The sequence below is a fragment of the Sceloporus occidentalis genome, unplaced genomic scaffold, assembly GCF_023333645.1.
Source record: "Sceloporus occidentalis isolate IW3139 unplaced genomic scaffold, rSceOcc1.0.p SCAF_2, whole genome shotgun sequence".
Classification (NCBI taxonomy): domain Eukaryota; kingdom Metazoa; phylum Chordata; class Lepidosauria; order Squamata; family Phrynosomatidae; genus Sceloporus; species Sceloporus occidentalis.
Window position 1 is genome coordinate 54,357,390 of NW_028316982.1, and position 16,947 is coordinate 54,374,336.

Genomic DNA, 16,947 nt, shown 5'->3' on the forward strand with positions numbered 1-16,947 from the left:
ATGGTCAATATCTGCCAAAGGTTTATCACAGAATCATGCTGGAGGACTTACAAATGCCTAGAGAAGTGTTTTCTCTAGGACCTTCTACATTCTCCAGGATAACTCTATGGTCAACTTCTGGCAGAGCTGTACTGGAAGACCTAGAAATTCCTAGAGAGAATATGTTAATCAAAACTGCAAATAATCAGATCCAGAAAAGTCAAAGCCGCAAATGTGGAGGGCCAACTGTAATAGCTTTCAAAAATACAAATAATGGAGTATCACTCAGTACACATCCTACTGTTCCACACACTGCAGCTCCTCAAATACATTCTGAGCAACTGACAATATACAGCAAGGCAGATGTGCTCTCTTTCCTCAAACATCCCTACCAAAGAACAGAGTATGCAACATACAGGTTGAGTCTCCCTTATCCAGAATTCCAAAAAATCCAAAATACTCCAAAATCCAAAACATGGGTGGCTGAGATAGTGGCATCCTTGCTTTCTGATGGTTCAGTGTACACAAGCTTCATTTAATGCACAAACATATTATGTACAAAATTACCTTCAGGTGATGTGTATAAGATGTAAATAAGTGAATTTTATGTTTAGACTTGTGTCTCACCTCCAAGATTTACATGCGTACAAATATTCCCATATATATATATATATATATATAGGTCTTTTATTAATCAAAAAAGGGGGTTTCAAAATGGCTGCACCACACCAAAAGGCCTTTTCTAGCAGGACAAAAATATCAGTTTACAAGAGCAACAGCATCTCAATGAATCTTTTCTCATGCTGTTCATTCAACTTATTGTCATTATTTCAACAGCATTTTTTAAAGTTGTTAATCATCTTCCTCTGTTTGGCTAAAAAAAATCTGCTTGTCCTCCAGGTCCATCGGCCATAAAGATTGCCCTAGCCAGGTCTGGAACCCACACTGAAAAATAATTAAGCAAAAAGTGAGAAAGAATATGAGGACCCCCAACAGAGCCACCCACCCTTCCCTTGGAAAATTATTATACATGCAAATATTCCAAAATCTGGAAAAAAAATCTGAAACACATCTGGTCCCAAGTATTCTGGATAAAGGAGACTCAACCTGTATTCAGTTTTCTCACCTATGATCCAAACCACACTTCAGAAACAATCCAGTTTGAGACTGCTTTAACTGCTCTGATTCAGTGCTAGGGAATCCTGGGAACTGCAGTTTATTGTGGCACTGGAGCTCTCTGACAGAGAAGGCTAAATGTCTTACAAAACTACAGTTCCCAAAATTCCCTAGCATGGAGTCAGGGAAATTAAAGTGGTGTCAAACTGGATTATTTATGCAGTGTGTTTTGGGCTTATGCCTTTATTCCAAAGAACAGTCACCCTGCTGGCTAGGTCACAAGGATGCGAGCAGACACAGTAGTGAATAGCAAAGTGGAATAGAAGGAGAGCCAGGGAAGGAGGAAGGCATCAGGCATCAGAATAGGGAAGCATTCCCTCCTTTCATCCCTGGACCCTGAAGGGAGTTGTGTGTATGTGTGTTGTTTGTTGTGTGCCTTTAAGTCATTTCCAACTTAAGCAGGGTGACCAGACATCCTCCCTTTTCCAGGATGTGCTCTACATTCCAGCCTTCAGTCCAAGAGGAATGTCAAAAAGTCCTCCATTCTGAGTAGGATTAAGAAGCCTGAATTTATATTTATAGCAGTACAGTGTGACCAGATGTCCTCCTGGATAATGCTTTCCCATAGGGAAACATTGGAGGATGCCTTTCCATAGGGAAACATTGGAGAATACTTGCCCAGAGAGAAACACTGGAGGATGCCTTCCCATAAGGAAACACAGGAGAATACTTGCCCATAGGGAAACGTTGGATAATGCCTTCCCATAGAGAAACATTGGAGGAAACTTGCCCAGAGAAACACTGGAGGATGCCTTTCAAACAGCTTCATTTATATACTGCTTCATACTGAACAGGCAATGTCTAAGCAGTTTACAACTGTAAGATAAAAGGGAAGCATTGGCTGACTTCCCAAAACATTGGAGGCTGCCTTTCCCTAGGGAAGCCTTGGAGGCTGCCTTTCCCTAGGGAAGCCTTGGAGGCTGCCTTTCCATAGGGAAGCCTTGGAGGCTGCCTTTCCCTAGGGAAGCCTTGGAGGCTGCCTTTCCATAGGGAAGCCTTGGAGGCTGCCTTTCCCTAGGGAAGCCTTGGAGGCTGCCTTTCCATAGGGAAGCCTTGGAGGCTGCCTTTCCATAGGGAAGCCTTGGAGGCTGCCTTTCCCTAGGGAAGCCTTGGAGGCTGCCTTTCCCTAGGGAAGCCTTGGAGGCTGCCTTTCCATAGGGAAGCCTTGGAGGCTGCCTTTCCCTAGGGAAGCCTTGGAGGCTGCCTTTCCATAGGGAAGCCTTGGAGGCTGCCTTTCCATAGGGAAGCCTTGGAGGCTGCCTTTCCCTAGGGAAGCCTTGGAGGCTGCCTTTCCATAGGGAAGCCTTGGAGGCTGCCTTTCCATAGGGAAGCCTTGGAGGCTGCCTTTCCCTAGGGAAGCCTTGGAGGCTGCCTTTCCATAGGGAAGCCTTGGAGGCTGCCTTTCCCTAGGGAAGCCTTGGAGGCTGCCTTTCCATAGGGAAGCCTTGGAGGCTGCCTTTCCATAGGGAAGCCTTGGAGGCTGCCTTTCCCTAGGGAAGCCTTGGAGGCTGCCTTTCCCTAGGGAAGCCTTGGAGGCTGCCTTTCCATAGGGAAGCCTTGGAGGCTGCCTTTCCCTAGGGAAGCCTTGGAGGCTGCCTTTCCATAGGGAAGCCTTGGAGGCTACTTGCCCATAGAGAATCCTTAGAGAATCCCTGCACTTAGGGAAGGATGCCTCCCAATGCTTCCCTGTGGGCAAATATCCCCCAATACTGCCCTATGGGCAAGCATTCCCTAATGGTTCCCTATGGGCAGGGACTGCTGAGGCAGCGCTGCCAGCCCATCCGACCACGTCGCCAGGCGACATCCGTCTCAAAGGGGGGGAGGAGGAGGAGGAGGAGGAGGAGGCTCCTGCCCTCAAGGGACGCCCCCCCCCTCTCTCTCTCCCCCAAAAGAAGATGCCCGGCGTCAGGACCTTTTACCTCAGCGGCGTCAGCAGCAGCCCCTCCCTTCCTTCCTTCCTTCCTTCCTTCCTTCCTTCCTTCCTTCCTCTCTCGCCCCTCCGTTACTCGCCGCCCGGGACCCACTCCCTTGTGGCCATTGGTCCCCCTCCCCTCTTGCGTCACTTCCGGCATCACCTGACGCGAAGAGTAAACAGCACACACACCGTCTGACAGGCCGGCCCCGTTACTTCCGGTCCCGAAGCAGCCCGTTGCTGCTGCTCCTGTCACAAGCAAGCTATGTCACTCCCACACTCCCAGAGCATGGAGCCATGGCAAAGTGGTCTCAAACCGGGTTATTTCTGCAGTGTGGACGCAGCCCCAAATGGCCTTCCCCTTTAACCCCTTTGGCTATGAATGCTCTTCAAGGCATTAATGCTCTCGTTCATCCAAATTGCACATTTCTCCCTCTTTCTGTGTCCAGTTCCCACCTTAACAGAATAAATGTATTTATATTATCAATAAACATATCTATATATCAAGAGCGGATTCAGTGTTGCCAAATGGTGCTGGGAGGCCCTGGATGTCTCCAGCATGTCACCCTCGTTCATGGCGCCATAACAGCTGTCCTCCAGATGGAGAATATGAGCCCTGTCCTGGTCTGCATCTGCACTGCAGAAATAATCCGGTTTGACACCACTTTTTAACTGTCAAATATATCTAGGACATGACCAAATAAAAGGTAAATACGCCCAATTAATATAAATATGTTCTTCTTAGGCGTGCTCAAAATGGAGGACATTTTGGAATTTCTCCTGGACAGAAGGCTGGAATGGAGGACATGTCCTGGAAAAGGAGGGCCTCTGGTCACCCTGGACACTAATAGCAATAGAAATCCATGCTTTTTAATCATGCTCAAAATGGAGGGCATTTGGGAACTCCTCCTGGACAGACAGAAGGCTGGAATGGAGGACATATCTTTGAAAAGGAAGAGCTCTGTTCACTCTGAGCTAAAATCACTCAGATCAATAGAAGCCCTGCTCAAAATGGAGGACACTGAGTAAAGGAAGGCACAGCAGCAGCAGCAGCAGCCACTGAGGCGGAGCCTGCTGCAATGGAGGCCTAGCAGTGGGGCCTGGCTCCTCCACGGGCGGCTCTCCCTGGCGCCTCCTCCCTGGCTTTCCAGACCGGCCCCTCAGGGACCTTCCCTCCCGCCCCCTTGGTAACTTGGAGCTCCTTCCACTTGGAGCTCCTTCTGGCAGCCACACGGGGCCTTTGTCGCGCGACGATGGCGCAGTTGCTGCGGGGGGCTGCCTCTGTGCGGGTGATTAGGATCTGCAACCCTCCTCTCAACACCCTCAGGTAAACAACAACAACAACGATGATAATAATGATGATGTCCTCCTATGTCCTCACCCCCAAAGGAGGACAAGATGGAGGACACTCAAGAGAAAGGGAGGACGTTTCCACAGGAAAAAGATAACAGCACCCAGAGAAATGTCCCTGCAGTAATGTTTTCAACTGTGTTTCTTTCTTTCTTTGTTTTCTTCTTCTTCTTTTTGTAATATGTTTGTTAGGATTTTTATATGTGAGCCGCCTCGGGCCCCTTTCTGGGAGAAAGGCGGCACAGACATCAAATAAATAAATACCAATTTCATTTCCATAAGGTTTATTTACAGCCATCCTGTGACACATCTGGAAGGAGGACAGGCTGCCAAGCAAAGGAAGTTCTCAAAAAGGAACAGCATGCTGCTCAATGGGCTTCTCAGCAAGGCTCAGAATGGGGGACACTTTGGAATTCCTCCCGGACAGAAGGTAGAAATGGAGGACATGTCCTGGAAAAGATCTAGGGAAGTAATAGTGCCTCTCTGTTCTGCTCTGGTCAGGCCTCACCTGGAATACAGCGGAGTTTATCACACGGGAGGAATTGCTCTCAGTTTCAAATGAAAAGAAAGTGGGGCCAGAACGCATTCACATGAATTCACTAGTCTATCACGCAATAATGTGAAAGGTTAAGAGGTGGTATGATAAGTATTTATTTGAACAGGTATCATACTGAGGAGGGAGCAAATTTGTTTTCTACTGCTCCAGAGACTAGGACCCAGAGCAATGAATGCGAAAGTTGAAGGTTTCCACTTCAACTTTTAGAGTAACTTCTTGATAGTAAGAGTTGTTTGACAGTGGAACATACTCCCTCAGAGAGTGGTGGAGTCTCCTTCTCTGGAGGTCTTTAAACAGAGTCTGGATGGTCATTTGTCAGGGCTACACTGATTGTGAGTTCCTGCATGGCAGGGGGTTGGACTGGATGGCCCTTGTGGTCTCTTCCAACTCTAGGATTCTGTGAAAAGGAGGACCACAAGTCACCCTACTCCTGGGCAAGAGGTTAAAAGTTCTATTTTCTGGGGTCATCCACAAAACTTCTGTCACCACCAGAGTTAGGCTCTCTTTCACCTCCATCTATAGGAGGCTGTGCATGTTTACTCAGGACCTCAGGGCATCATAAGAGGGTTTGGGGGGTTCGGACTGCACCGAGTGACACCCTGCAGGGGATGACGCCACTGCTCTCCAAAAATCTGCCTTTTGGCAGAAATGGGCTGTGGAGCTCACTTACGTCCCTTTAAACACTGAAAAGATGGTGTGAGTGTGGCCAGACTCAGTGGGAGGGGAAAGGAGAGACCCCAAGTTTTTAAAATGTTAAATTAAAAATTTCAGTTTTAAAAAAATTAAAATTTAAAAGTGTTTTACTGTTTTCAAATTTTATTTTAAAACATCATATCTTATCAAATTTTCACTTTAGCCACTTGAAACTGTATGCGCACATGATTTTTCACAGCTTTGCTTGATGAAGGAGCTAGTGGAGCTTTGAAAGCTTGCAACATGTATTTTGTGCATTTTGGTTGGCCTCGTAAAATTATTACTGTTTTGTGGGTTTTGGATGTCATTGTACTTTGCTGTATGGCCAACACGTCTACCCCATGGCCCTTGCCTCTTCAGCAGCAGCAGCACAATGAAAGCACATCCTCAGAAGGGGGGATCTGGCACTCCAAAGAGAATGGGACACTCAGTTTTAATGGCATTTCTGTGCTGACACTGAGCTGAACATTTTCAGGAAGGTTCCTGAAACTGATTTAGCTTTTCAGCAAATGTAAAGGACCCTTTCCCCTGGGTGTTTTGGACTCCCAGAAGACCTAGCCAGCACAGGCAGAATTGGGGGATTATGAGTGTTATAATCCAGAATGTGGTGGTTTAGTGGTTAAGACGCCAAATCTGATCATCTGAAGATTGGAAGGTTGGCAGTTCGAGGCTGAGTGCTTCATGAGAGGGTGAGCTTCTGTCACTAGTCCCAGCTTCTGCAAACCTAGCAGTTTGAAAGCATGCAAATGCAAGTAGATAAATAGGTACCACTTCTCAGTGGGAAGGTAGCAGCGTTCAGTGGAGTCATGCTGGCCATACAACCACCAGAGCTGTTCTCAGACAATGCTGGCTCTTCGGCTTAGAAACAGAGATGAGCACCATCCCTACAGTCAGTTACAACTAGACAGTCATGTTAAGGAACTATCTTTACCTTTACCTTTAATCCAAAAGATAAGGGGGTTATGCTCCCTATCTCTGCCTTAGAGGCAGGAAGTCACTGTCTCACCCAGAAGGGAAAGAATGACCATTACTAGATCATGAACCTGCTTGAAGTTACATTCAGGCAAAGAAGACTATGGTCACATTTTCAAATATTCCTCATTATTGAGAAAGAAGTAAATCATCATCTGAAAAATTCCAATAAACCAAACGAATTCTTATTCATTCTGGGTTTAATAGTAAACAGTAATATTGAAATCGCAGTGGGAAAGTTGGTCATGGGTTGAGAACTAGTTAATATGTAAACTGAAAGTCTTTATTTTTCCTGGACTTTGGATACTACAGATTGAGTCTTCCTTATCTGAAATGACTGGGACCAGAAGTGTTTTGGATTCCAGCTAATTTTATAGATAATACAATCGCCCCTCCATTTTTGCGTTCTGGACCCACCGAGAAAACGAAAAATCCCCAATATTAAAGCCCCACTGACTTAAATGGTGACGTGCGATCCATTTTGACCCCCTCCGTTTGCCACCTGCGAACGGGCAAGGGACGCGGACTCCAAGTCCGCAAAAAACAGAGGGACAACTGTATATTTAATAATTTTTACATGAAACAAAGTTTCTGTACATTGAACCGTCAGAAAGCAAAGGTGTCACTATCTCAGCCACCCATGTGGACAGTTAGATTTTGGAATATATTGGGTTTTGGATTCCTGGGTAAAGGAGACTCAACCTGTAATAGATTGATCAGAAAATATAGGATTATAGTTTATTATTAAAATTGGCTTTTCTGTTCCATATTTAACAAGGCATTTGAATATGAAATCTTTCTGTGGTCTTCAATCTTTGTCCTAAGTGATTGCTAAAGGAGTATTTGTTGTATTAGTCTGTTGCTGCAAAAACAAAAATTATGTGCCACCATAAAAACGTAACAGAGATATTGTAGCATTAACTACAGTCCACTTCATTAGATGCATGGGGTTTTATCCAGAGTTTCGAGTATACTTGATTGGCAATAGAATTGTTGACAGTGAGTGTGAAAAGGGAAATTAAACGCCCCAAATACATTGGTCATTCACAAAACTGGAATGAGCATTGCCTACGAAATGCAATATACCAATAATAATAATAATAATAATAATAATCCAATCACATATAATGACAATTCAGATTTATATTTATTTGAGTTGATTCATATGTTTTTGTCTTTAAGCTTTAAGCCTTCAGAGATAGTCCAAAGCTGATGACATTTTCAGCATATTGAGTTAATTTGTATTGACCACCAGAAAGCAACATAACATTTGTGGTAGTTCTTGTCATTCCATGCTATGTGTCTTTACTTGGTGGAACTCACACTGAGCAACCTTAAGCCACATTGTTCAGTTATTTTTGTCAATGTGAACATACCAATTGCTTCATGGCTTCAGTCTGGAGGTGGACTTGCCACACCTGTTTAGATTCTCCCACAACAAAATCTTGGGCCTTATCATGATGCAAATTTGGCAGGAAAATACAGGAGCAAACATGCCCAAAAGAAACAAGGTTCAGTTGCATCTTGGGAAGACTTTTTAATAAAATCAGTCAACATTTTGCTCAGGGAAATGCTCTAGCAAGTTATTGCAAGGATTACAGTTGTGTGATAGCCATCTACATAACATACCTATTCACTGTTTATCATGGGCAAGTGTACATTATACCTATTTTGCAGGATAACACTTCATCCCTCTAATAAAGCAGAATATAGTAGTCAGCAGAAGCTTATGCCATCCCTTTCTTAACAAGAATTCTAAAATTGGTCATATTGGCTGGATGAGGTGGGTTCCAAGACATATGAAAAACACAAGGTTGAAGACAGCTTGCCTAATAACATAATAAACGTACAGGGTCTTCCAAGAGCCACAGGAGTCCTTGTTATCTTTTCTACAACAAAACCTCCCTTTTGTAAATTGCTTGTGTTTATGGTTCATATATAATAGGTAATACATAGCACAAATGTCTTTCATGAAATATATGGATATGCCATTTGTGTGCCTTCTCAGTGGTGGTCATAAGCAAGCTGCTTTCAGGTTGATCGTATTCTTGGTTTTTGAAGCAGTTGTCAATGTATTTGCCTTGCAAGGAGGGAAACTAAAGCCTTTTTGTACCATTTTTTGCCTTTGAAATATTTGCTGCTGTTTCAACTCCCTCTAGAGGTAGCTTACATATTTTCAAACTTCTTGATAAATTAAATATGATATACAATGTTAAAGAAGTTTACCCATCATTGGTATCTTCCAAGTGCTACAAATGTGTCAGGAGATCATAGTATTTGTTGCTATAGTTCTTGATGTTCTGTTTTAAATATCCAAATGATACAATGGTATCTGCTGGGGTTTGGTTCCAGGACCACCCATGGATACCAAAATCCGTAGATGTTCAAGTCCCATTAAATACAATGGCATAATAAAATGGTGTCCCTTATATAAAATGGCAAAATCATGGTTTGGTTTTCAGAATGTATGTATTTTTATATTTAAATATATAAATATATAAAATATTTTTGAATATTTTCAAGTCATGGATGCTTGAATCCATAGATAAGGCTAAGGCTATAGCACTCTATGTATATATGTGTATGTGTGTGTCTGTGCATATACGCATACACACATATATAAAAGAAATCAGAGAGGGAAAAGCTTACTTTTCAAACCATAGGACCAATTCACCAAATAATGGCCTGGTTTTGGAAAACCTTTGACAGCATCTTAGGGCAGATCCAAAAGGCTACTGCAGATAGATTCTAAAGAATGAAATGAGTAGACCCATTTGTGGCAACACTCAGCAAAAGCTAAGGAGTTATGCCGCAAGAACTCACACTATAGACTAATCTAGAAGAGTCTGTTGTCTGGGTCACGCTGGTGATTTTGCTTATGATTTGAATGAAACAAAAATTGGATGAAGAACATCTTGCAATCTTTAAAAAAAATCACACCTAGTTCAATAAAAGAATGGATTAATGTTTTGTTTTTTTAAGGCCAAAGTTTGCCAGTTAAGGGCAAACTTGCATTAAAATATTTGGGATGCCAATCTAAATATCAAATTCTCTGTTCATAAAACTTTGTGATGGTCTTCCATTATTCGATAAAACGTTTGTTGACTTTGTGATTAAGCATGTGGATTTCCATAGCAAAACAGGTGGGCAAACACTTTACATTTTAATATACATTTTAGAGGCTTGAGGGAATGATCTTGATATATAGATCTCAAAACTTATTTGAGATATTATTCTGAGACTCTTTTAGGGAATTTGTTTTATGATAGACCCCTTAATTTTTTCTTCATAGTTGAAGTGACTTTTTGGTGTATTTTAGCCCTGCCTCTACACAGGCTTTAGAACGAGATGTGAAGCAGGCAAACACCGATCCCTCTGTGAAAGCTGTTGTGATTTGTGGGGCAAATGGAAAATTCAGTGCAGGTAAGAGTCTCTGAATTAATGCCAATTTTTTGCTCATGTAGAAAATTGTGAAATTTTGCAGCTGAACATTAATATCTTAGCATTGACTATGTCCTTAGTGCTAGGGGAAATTCTAGTTAATTAGAGTTCCTTTTTAGTTGAGAACCAGTATGGCATAGTGGTTTAGGCATTGGACTCGGGAGACTTAGGTTCGATTTCCAGCTCTGCTGTGAAACCCACTGTGTGACCTTGGGCGAATCACACTCTCTTAACCTCAGGGGAAGGCAATGGCAAACCTCCTCTGAACAAATCTTGCCAAGAAAACCTCGTGGTAGGTTTGCCTTAGCATAGCCATAAGTTGGAAATAACTTGAAGATACACAACAACAACAACAACAACAACAACAACATATATTAATTCGACTTAAATAAAGCAGAGACTAGTACACCTTTCCATGTATAATACAAAGTGTACTTTCTTTGATATCATAAAGCAATTGCTTTGTGACTGAAATGGTGAAATGTTTCTGAGAGGTCCAGAGTTGACAGCTTGTATTCATGTTGATGTCAAGGAACAACAAGTGTTTTTTTCTTCATTGTTGTTTTCTCCCAATTTGGTAACTTGATTTTAATGTGATGGATATTAATTTTTTTCTGGCTCTGCATTTGTTGAATTGTAAGTGTGGTTTTACATTTTGTTTTGACTGATATGACCTGTTCCTATCACTGATATCCTTATAACATGCTAACAACATTTCATCTAGTTTTCAGTTAAATTCACTAGGAATTATATTTTCTAGGTTATCTGTGCAGATTTTTATATAATTGAGTATAGCAGATCTATACAATAGCAATAGCAGCTTCATTTATATATTGCTTCATACTGCACTAAAGAGTCTCTAAACGGTTTACAACTGTAAGCTAATTGCCCCAAACAAGCTGGGTACTCATTTTAGTTTTGTTTTTTAATTAAAATTGCAATCCTATACACACTTTCTAGGTAGAAAACCCCATTTCCTGTTGGTAAATGTGCATAGCATTGCACTGTATATATCACCTTCTATTATTAAATGCAAAGGGAAATTCACCATTCACTGGTAGTATATTGTAGTTCCACTGTTTTTTAAAGACCAAACAAAGATCTGGGAGAGACCTGAAAAAGTTATTTATTTCAACCTTTGCCACAACACAGATATCATCGCTTAAAGATGATGATCTACAGGGCAAAACTGAGATCAATTCTTAGTGAAATACCCACTAGGTAATTTTGATTTTTTTAAAAAAATCAACAATTATGAAACAATTAAATACAATGTGATACATCACCATCATTTTATCAGTCTGATAACTTCAATGGGTATAGATCTCTCTTAGTTAAGTTTGATCCACTGAGATATTCTCTGAGTTATGGTTTTCAGATATCAGTTGTTTATTGTTTGTAATTTAATCTGAGGGTTTAAGCTATACCACAATAACAACAGTAGACTATATATGACTTGTTTGATAGGGACACAAGGATAGAAAATATAGGATGTGTTTTCAGGAAGTAATTTCGGTATACAAAATGGAGGGGAATTTTCAACTACACTCATCCCTCCATATTTGTGGTGTTGATATTTGTGGATTTGATTATTCACAGATATGATTAATATGTTCTCTCTAGGAATATATAGGTCCTCCAGTGCAACTCTATGGTCAACTTTAACTAAAAGTTGCACTGAAAGACCCAGAGATTCCTAGAGAGAATACTCTACTAGGCATTTGCAGCTCCTCCAGTGTAGTTCTACGGTCAGTGTCTGTTGAACGTTGACCACAAAGTTGCCCTGGAGGACCTAGGTTCCTAGAGAGGTGTTATCTCAGGTAAAAACATGGTGTTTTTGTTATTTGTGGTTTTTCCATATTCACGGGGGTCTTGTACCCCTAACCCTAGCGAATATGGAGGGACAAGTGAAGTGTCCCTTTGATTACAGAAAACATTAATCAGTGGAACAGACAGAGAGGTTTTAAGCTATTTTCCTTTCCTCCAACAGTGTCTCACCAACTTTACAGAGCACATTTGGATGCGGTATAGGGGGGAGGTACATAGGGAAGTATGAATTGCTAAAAGCAGTCCTCACTACCATCAAACAGATGGATGTCTTCTCTTGACAAAGGGACCCTGGTAGCATACCACCTGACTGCTGTTGTCATCTGCCAATCTTTGGAAGGATTTAATTGACCTATTTTTTGGAGTAATGGAATAGATTCTCATGTTTTTGCTCTATTTTCTTAGGTGCTGATATCAGAGGTTTTGCCAACATTGACAAAGGCAAATTCCCCAGTTTAGAGTCAGTTGTTTCTTTAATAGAGAAGAGTGAAAAGCCGATGGTAGCTGCAATTGAAGACTTGGCATTTGGAGGAGGTTTGGAGGTAGCACTGGGCTGTCATTACAGGATTGCAAATGCAAAGGTAAAACAACTCAAAAACCCAAATCTTAGGTTGGTCTTCTGAAATTTCATGTCTTTCAGCTATCTTGGACAATGTCCAAAGTTTGGTAAAGTAACTTTTTGGGGCCTACAGCCAAGAGAACCTCTGCCAGCTTAACCATGCAAGTCATTTTTCCAGCTCTGAATATTAATCCTATTATGTCCAGCAGCCATAGTCCAGCAGTATTCATTAGGGATGATGACACTTGTAATCTAACACATCTGCTAGCAAGATCATCCATGTGTCTTTTAAAAAATGAAAAGACCAACAAACCAACTCGCCTACCACCAACTTCAGGTCCCTTGTACTCTATTTGTTTGTTATTTCCTTATTTTTTTCTGATGAGCTTCCCCCATTGCACAGATACAATATTAGCATATTATTTTAACATCCATGTGGGAGAAACATTTAATTATCAACATGTTTATCCTCACACAACAAGTGCACTCCACCCTCATATCAATTATGTAGGGATGGAAGATAGTTCTAAAGTTTCAGGGATCAATGTTTGCATGACCATTGCATTAGACATAAAATATGTTTGCATAGTACTTCGCATAATAATGAAAAGTGTGAAGAAGTAAAATATTTCAAACTGGAATATTTCATAATGGAAAGGGCCTTTGAAACCTTGTGTAGTGAGTATGACAAATTGTCACCATGAAATATTATTTATTATAGATATCTGCACAATTCACAGAATATTACTGTTTAGCCTAAAACAGACTAGTAAAAGCTGTTTGGCACATAGAATAGTCAACACCATAGCTAGTCTTTATTGAATTATTCCCCCTGGCAAGGCATGGCAGGAGACCATTAGGCTCTGATAAGCCCATGAGCCTCTATCTTTGCCCAGGAGGGGAAATCTTTTACAACTCCTCCTGTGTTTTCTTTGTCTGAATGATGTAGACACCTTATATAAATCCCTTTTGGCCTTATCTCAAATTGACAAAGTACATACACAAGTGTCTGAGACATATCATGGCCTCTAAAGGGCACTCCTTCCATAATTATGGGGCCTCCTCTGGTAGTGATGTTGATGAGCTTTCTTTGCTCCTGCTGCATCCTACTGCATCCATTGATTAACAATAAATCATCTTTTACACCAGTGTTCCCAAACTTAGATCCTCCAGATGTTTTGGACTTCAGCTCCCAGAATTCTTGACTGCTGGCCAAACTGGGTAGGGCTTCTGGGAGTTGAAGTCCAAAACACCTGGAGGACCAAAGTTTGGGAATAGCTGTTTTACATCAATAGCTTTATTACATCTTAGTCATTCTGGACTCTGTTCTGGTGTGATCAAGGCCCAGATCAATACACTTTACTTTTTTCAAAATGCATCATACTTTTTCCAGTTTATATACATATGTAGTGTCCATAAATAGCTCTTTTTAAAATTAAAACAGGAATGGGCATCTGTGGCAGGTCTATAAGGCAGTTTTTTGTCCCTTGGACCTTCAGCAGGCTATTTGAACTGCCAAAAAAATTGCGCCCCCCCCTCCATACCTATTTCCAAAACCCAGAAATCCCAGGAAGTCAAGTTTTCTTCATGTCAAATAATGGGTGGGGGAGGGCCTGTAACCTATTTTAAGGTGGGTTGTTGCTGCTGGAGGCTTTCCTTTTGACCCAATTTAATTTTTTTAGACCAGAAAAAGAACATTCTGAGGAGCATAGACGGGTTGAGGCTACAAAAAGAGCGCTGAGGCTTCAGTTAGCCTCAAGGCTGCATGTTGCCTACCCCTGTTCTAAGAGGAACTGGGTGGCAGAACAAGCTTGCTTGCTCAGTATTCTTTAACCAAATGCCTCATTTGCTTCAGGCTCGGGTAGGTTTACCTGAGGTTACAATAGGTTTACTCCCTGGTGCTGGTGGGACTCAGCGGCTTCCTAGACTGATTGGTGTACCAGCTGCACTCGATATCATCACTACAGGTAAACACATTTAGACATAAGTACGTACATAATGCATAGTACATGTGGATATGTTACACAGACATTTCAAGACATTAAAACCCCTTCTGGTATTATATTAGAGAAGAGACATTGCTAACATACACTTCTAGTGTATAATGCCCTGGGTCCACTTGCTGGAATTTCTAAGCAGTGAGATCTCAGATACAGGTCAGGAAAAGCCTGATGGCTAAGTCCTAGACTATGGGCCTGAACAGACAGGCCAAAATAAAGCTGCTTCAGGTCACCTTGGAGGAATGCTGTTTAAATGCTGCATGTGTCCTAAGAGTCCAGAAGCTGCGCTAAAGCCATGCTCCAGACCTAAGGACTGGAGCACAGCTTTGGCACAGGTTCTGGTCTCTGAAGATGCGTGTGTCATTTAAACAGCATATCTCTAAAGTGACCCGAAGCAGCTTTGTCTTGGCATGTCTGTTCGGGCCCTAGGTTACATAAAACATTAATCTGAGTCAGTGTTCTGTTCCTCATGCATATAAAGGGGGTGAACCGGTATAGTTTAATTGTATCATACTGATGGTGCTGGCTGGATGATTCTGGAGATTACAATCTAATACAGAAGTTTTCCAAGCTTTCCTTACAACCTTATTTGTATCCAGAAGAGGCAGAAGTCGGGTTTGGCATTATGCTGATATGAAATTGAGCATTCAGCTTGTTATGGATGGGATTGCACTTGGTTTTAAGGAATCAAAATGGTTATTTTAATTTTACTGATTCTCCTGGATGCCTGGGGGATAGCATCACTGGTTTTTCCATGTGTAGCTTTTCAGGAAGGCCTTTGGCCTCATTTAGGGTGGTGTTATTTGTGTGCTGTGACTGCTAAAGTGTTACGAATTTTTAAAATATTTTAAAACAACAACTACTACTAATAGTGCTGGTGGGGGTGCTGCTGCTGCAAACAAATCTTGTAGCACCTTTGAGATTGACTGAGCAAGAGATGTTGTAGCATAAGCTTTTGTAGACTTGGTCTGCTTTCTCAGATAAATGGAATAAACTGGAGCCCAGGAAGGGCCTTTACAATTGCACTATATGAATAGCCATAGAAATGCAAAACTTATGGGTATGGCAATAAGGTGACAAGTTTGATTTTAACTGTCCAATCTTCCTTTGTAGTTAATTTGTTCAAATTACATACTAGGAATGAATAGAAAACAAAAACCAAAACCTGTTGCAGAACACTTCAGTCTTCCTGGGTCTCAGGACAGTGATCCTTAAGCAAACAAACAACAACAACAAAACTACAAAGGAAGATTGGAAAGAGAAAAAGTTGAATAAGGATATGTCCACAAACTCCAATCCATCAAGAGTGAGTAGAATAGAGACAATGGTTTCCTGGCACACCACACATATTATAACACTGGTGAACACTCCAGCTTCATGAGGGCTGTCTTGGCTAGTTTATCACATTTCCTTTCTGGTTTCCAGCCTGCACACACCACATTCCAAAACTCCCTCCACCATTCATATGGCGATCTACCCACCCTGCCCTTCAGCAAGATCTTTCTTCCTGCCTTTGTCCCTCAGCAACCATAGTTAAAATTGAACTTGTCACCTTATTACCATACCCACAAGTTTTGCATTTCTGCTGCTATTTTTACAGTCCAATTATAAAGGTCCTTCCTGGGCAGCAGTTCACTCCATGCATCTGAGGAAGTAGACCAAGTCTACTAAAGCTTATGCTACGGCGTCTTTCTCTCGGTTAGTCTCAAAGGTGCTACAAGAGCCTTTGCATACTGATATTCAACAGTAACACAACTATGCCTCATTATTATTATTATTATTATTATTATTGAATATTATAATTTCAGTAACTATCTTTTCTTGATTTTCTATAGCTGCTTAACAACCTTTTGCACTCAAAGCCATCTCTGAGTCCAAAAGCTTGTAAAGTTTGTATAGACAGTCAGAGATTAGCTCAGTTTGTCCATGAGTGATTACACTCAACAGAGAATCCAGACCAGACATGGCTGCTTTATAAAACCAAATGGAATTTTACTATCTCTTTGTCTCACCTGATCCTAGCTGCAACACCATCCTTGACCATCAACAGAGAAGGTTCTGTGGGACAAGAGTGAGCTGATCTTTACCACCAACCTCCAGCGAACTTCTATGATAGTGCAGGGAGGTCCACAGCAATTAGAATCAATGTTTTTAGACCTCTGTTACTTCATAGGCTAATATTCCAGCTACCTGAGGCTGCTGCACTTGTGTAGACTTTGTGTAGGCCAGTAACCTTTCTTAGTGAGATGCTGCCTCTTTTTGCCCCCGACGGAGGCTGCAGCAACTAAATGGCGTGGCCTCCACAAGGCATAAAAAGAACCTGCTCCTGGCAGGTTCTTTTTAGGTCATGCACTGATGACATATGCACAGCACCGTTTGGACGCTGCGCCACGCGTACGTCATCATGATGGCCCCTGTGTGGATGGGGGCGAGCTATGATGGCGCCCGGACAACACGGTAGGGTTCGGGAGCATGCGGATGC

At 41.9% G+C, this 16,947-nt stretch overlaps 2 protein-coding genes across 5 annotated transcripts in view; one reads left to right on the plus strand and one right to left on the minus strand.

The window, feature by feature from the left end:
- Positions 1 to 3,166, minus strand: part of MAP3K13 (mitogen-activated protein kinase kinase kinase 13) — an 85,045-nt gene extending 81,879 nt beyond the window's left edge. For all 3 annotated transcript variants that reach the window (XM_089509427.1, XM_089509426.1, XM_089509431.1), the window contains exon 1: positions 3,075 to 3,166. The gene's annotated coding sequence lies outside the window, so the exon portion shown is untranslated. The remainder of the gene's footprint in view (positions 1 to 3,074) is intronic.
- Positions 3,167 to 4,280: 1,114 nt separating this feature from the next.
- EHHADH (enoyl-CoA hydratase and 3-hydroxyacyl CoA dehydrogenase) overlaps positions 4,281 to 16,947 on the plus strand; it is a 30,233-nt gene continuing 17,566 nt past the window's right edge. The window contains exons 1-4 of one of the 2 annotated variants that reach the window (XM_089509432.1): positions 4,281 to 4,394; positions 9,958 to 10,061; positions 12,312 to 12,487; positions 14,321 to 14,432. In XM_089509432.1, coding sequence (XP_089365558.1) covers positions 4,321 to 4,394; positions 9,958 to 10,061; positions 12,312 to 12,487; positions 14,321 to 14,432 — 466 coding nt within the window. In that variant the 5' untranslated portion in view covers positions 4,281 to 4,320. Of the gene's footprint in view, positions 4,395 to 4,642; positions 4,848 to 9,957; positions 10,062 to 12,311; positions 12,488 to 14,320; positions 14,433 to 16,947 lie in introns of those variants that run through there. The other variant, XM_089509433.1, reaches the window with a different exon arrangement.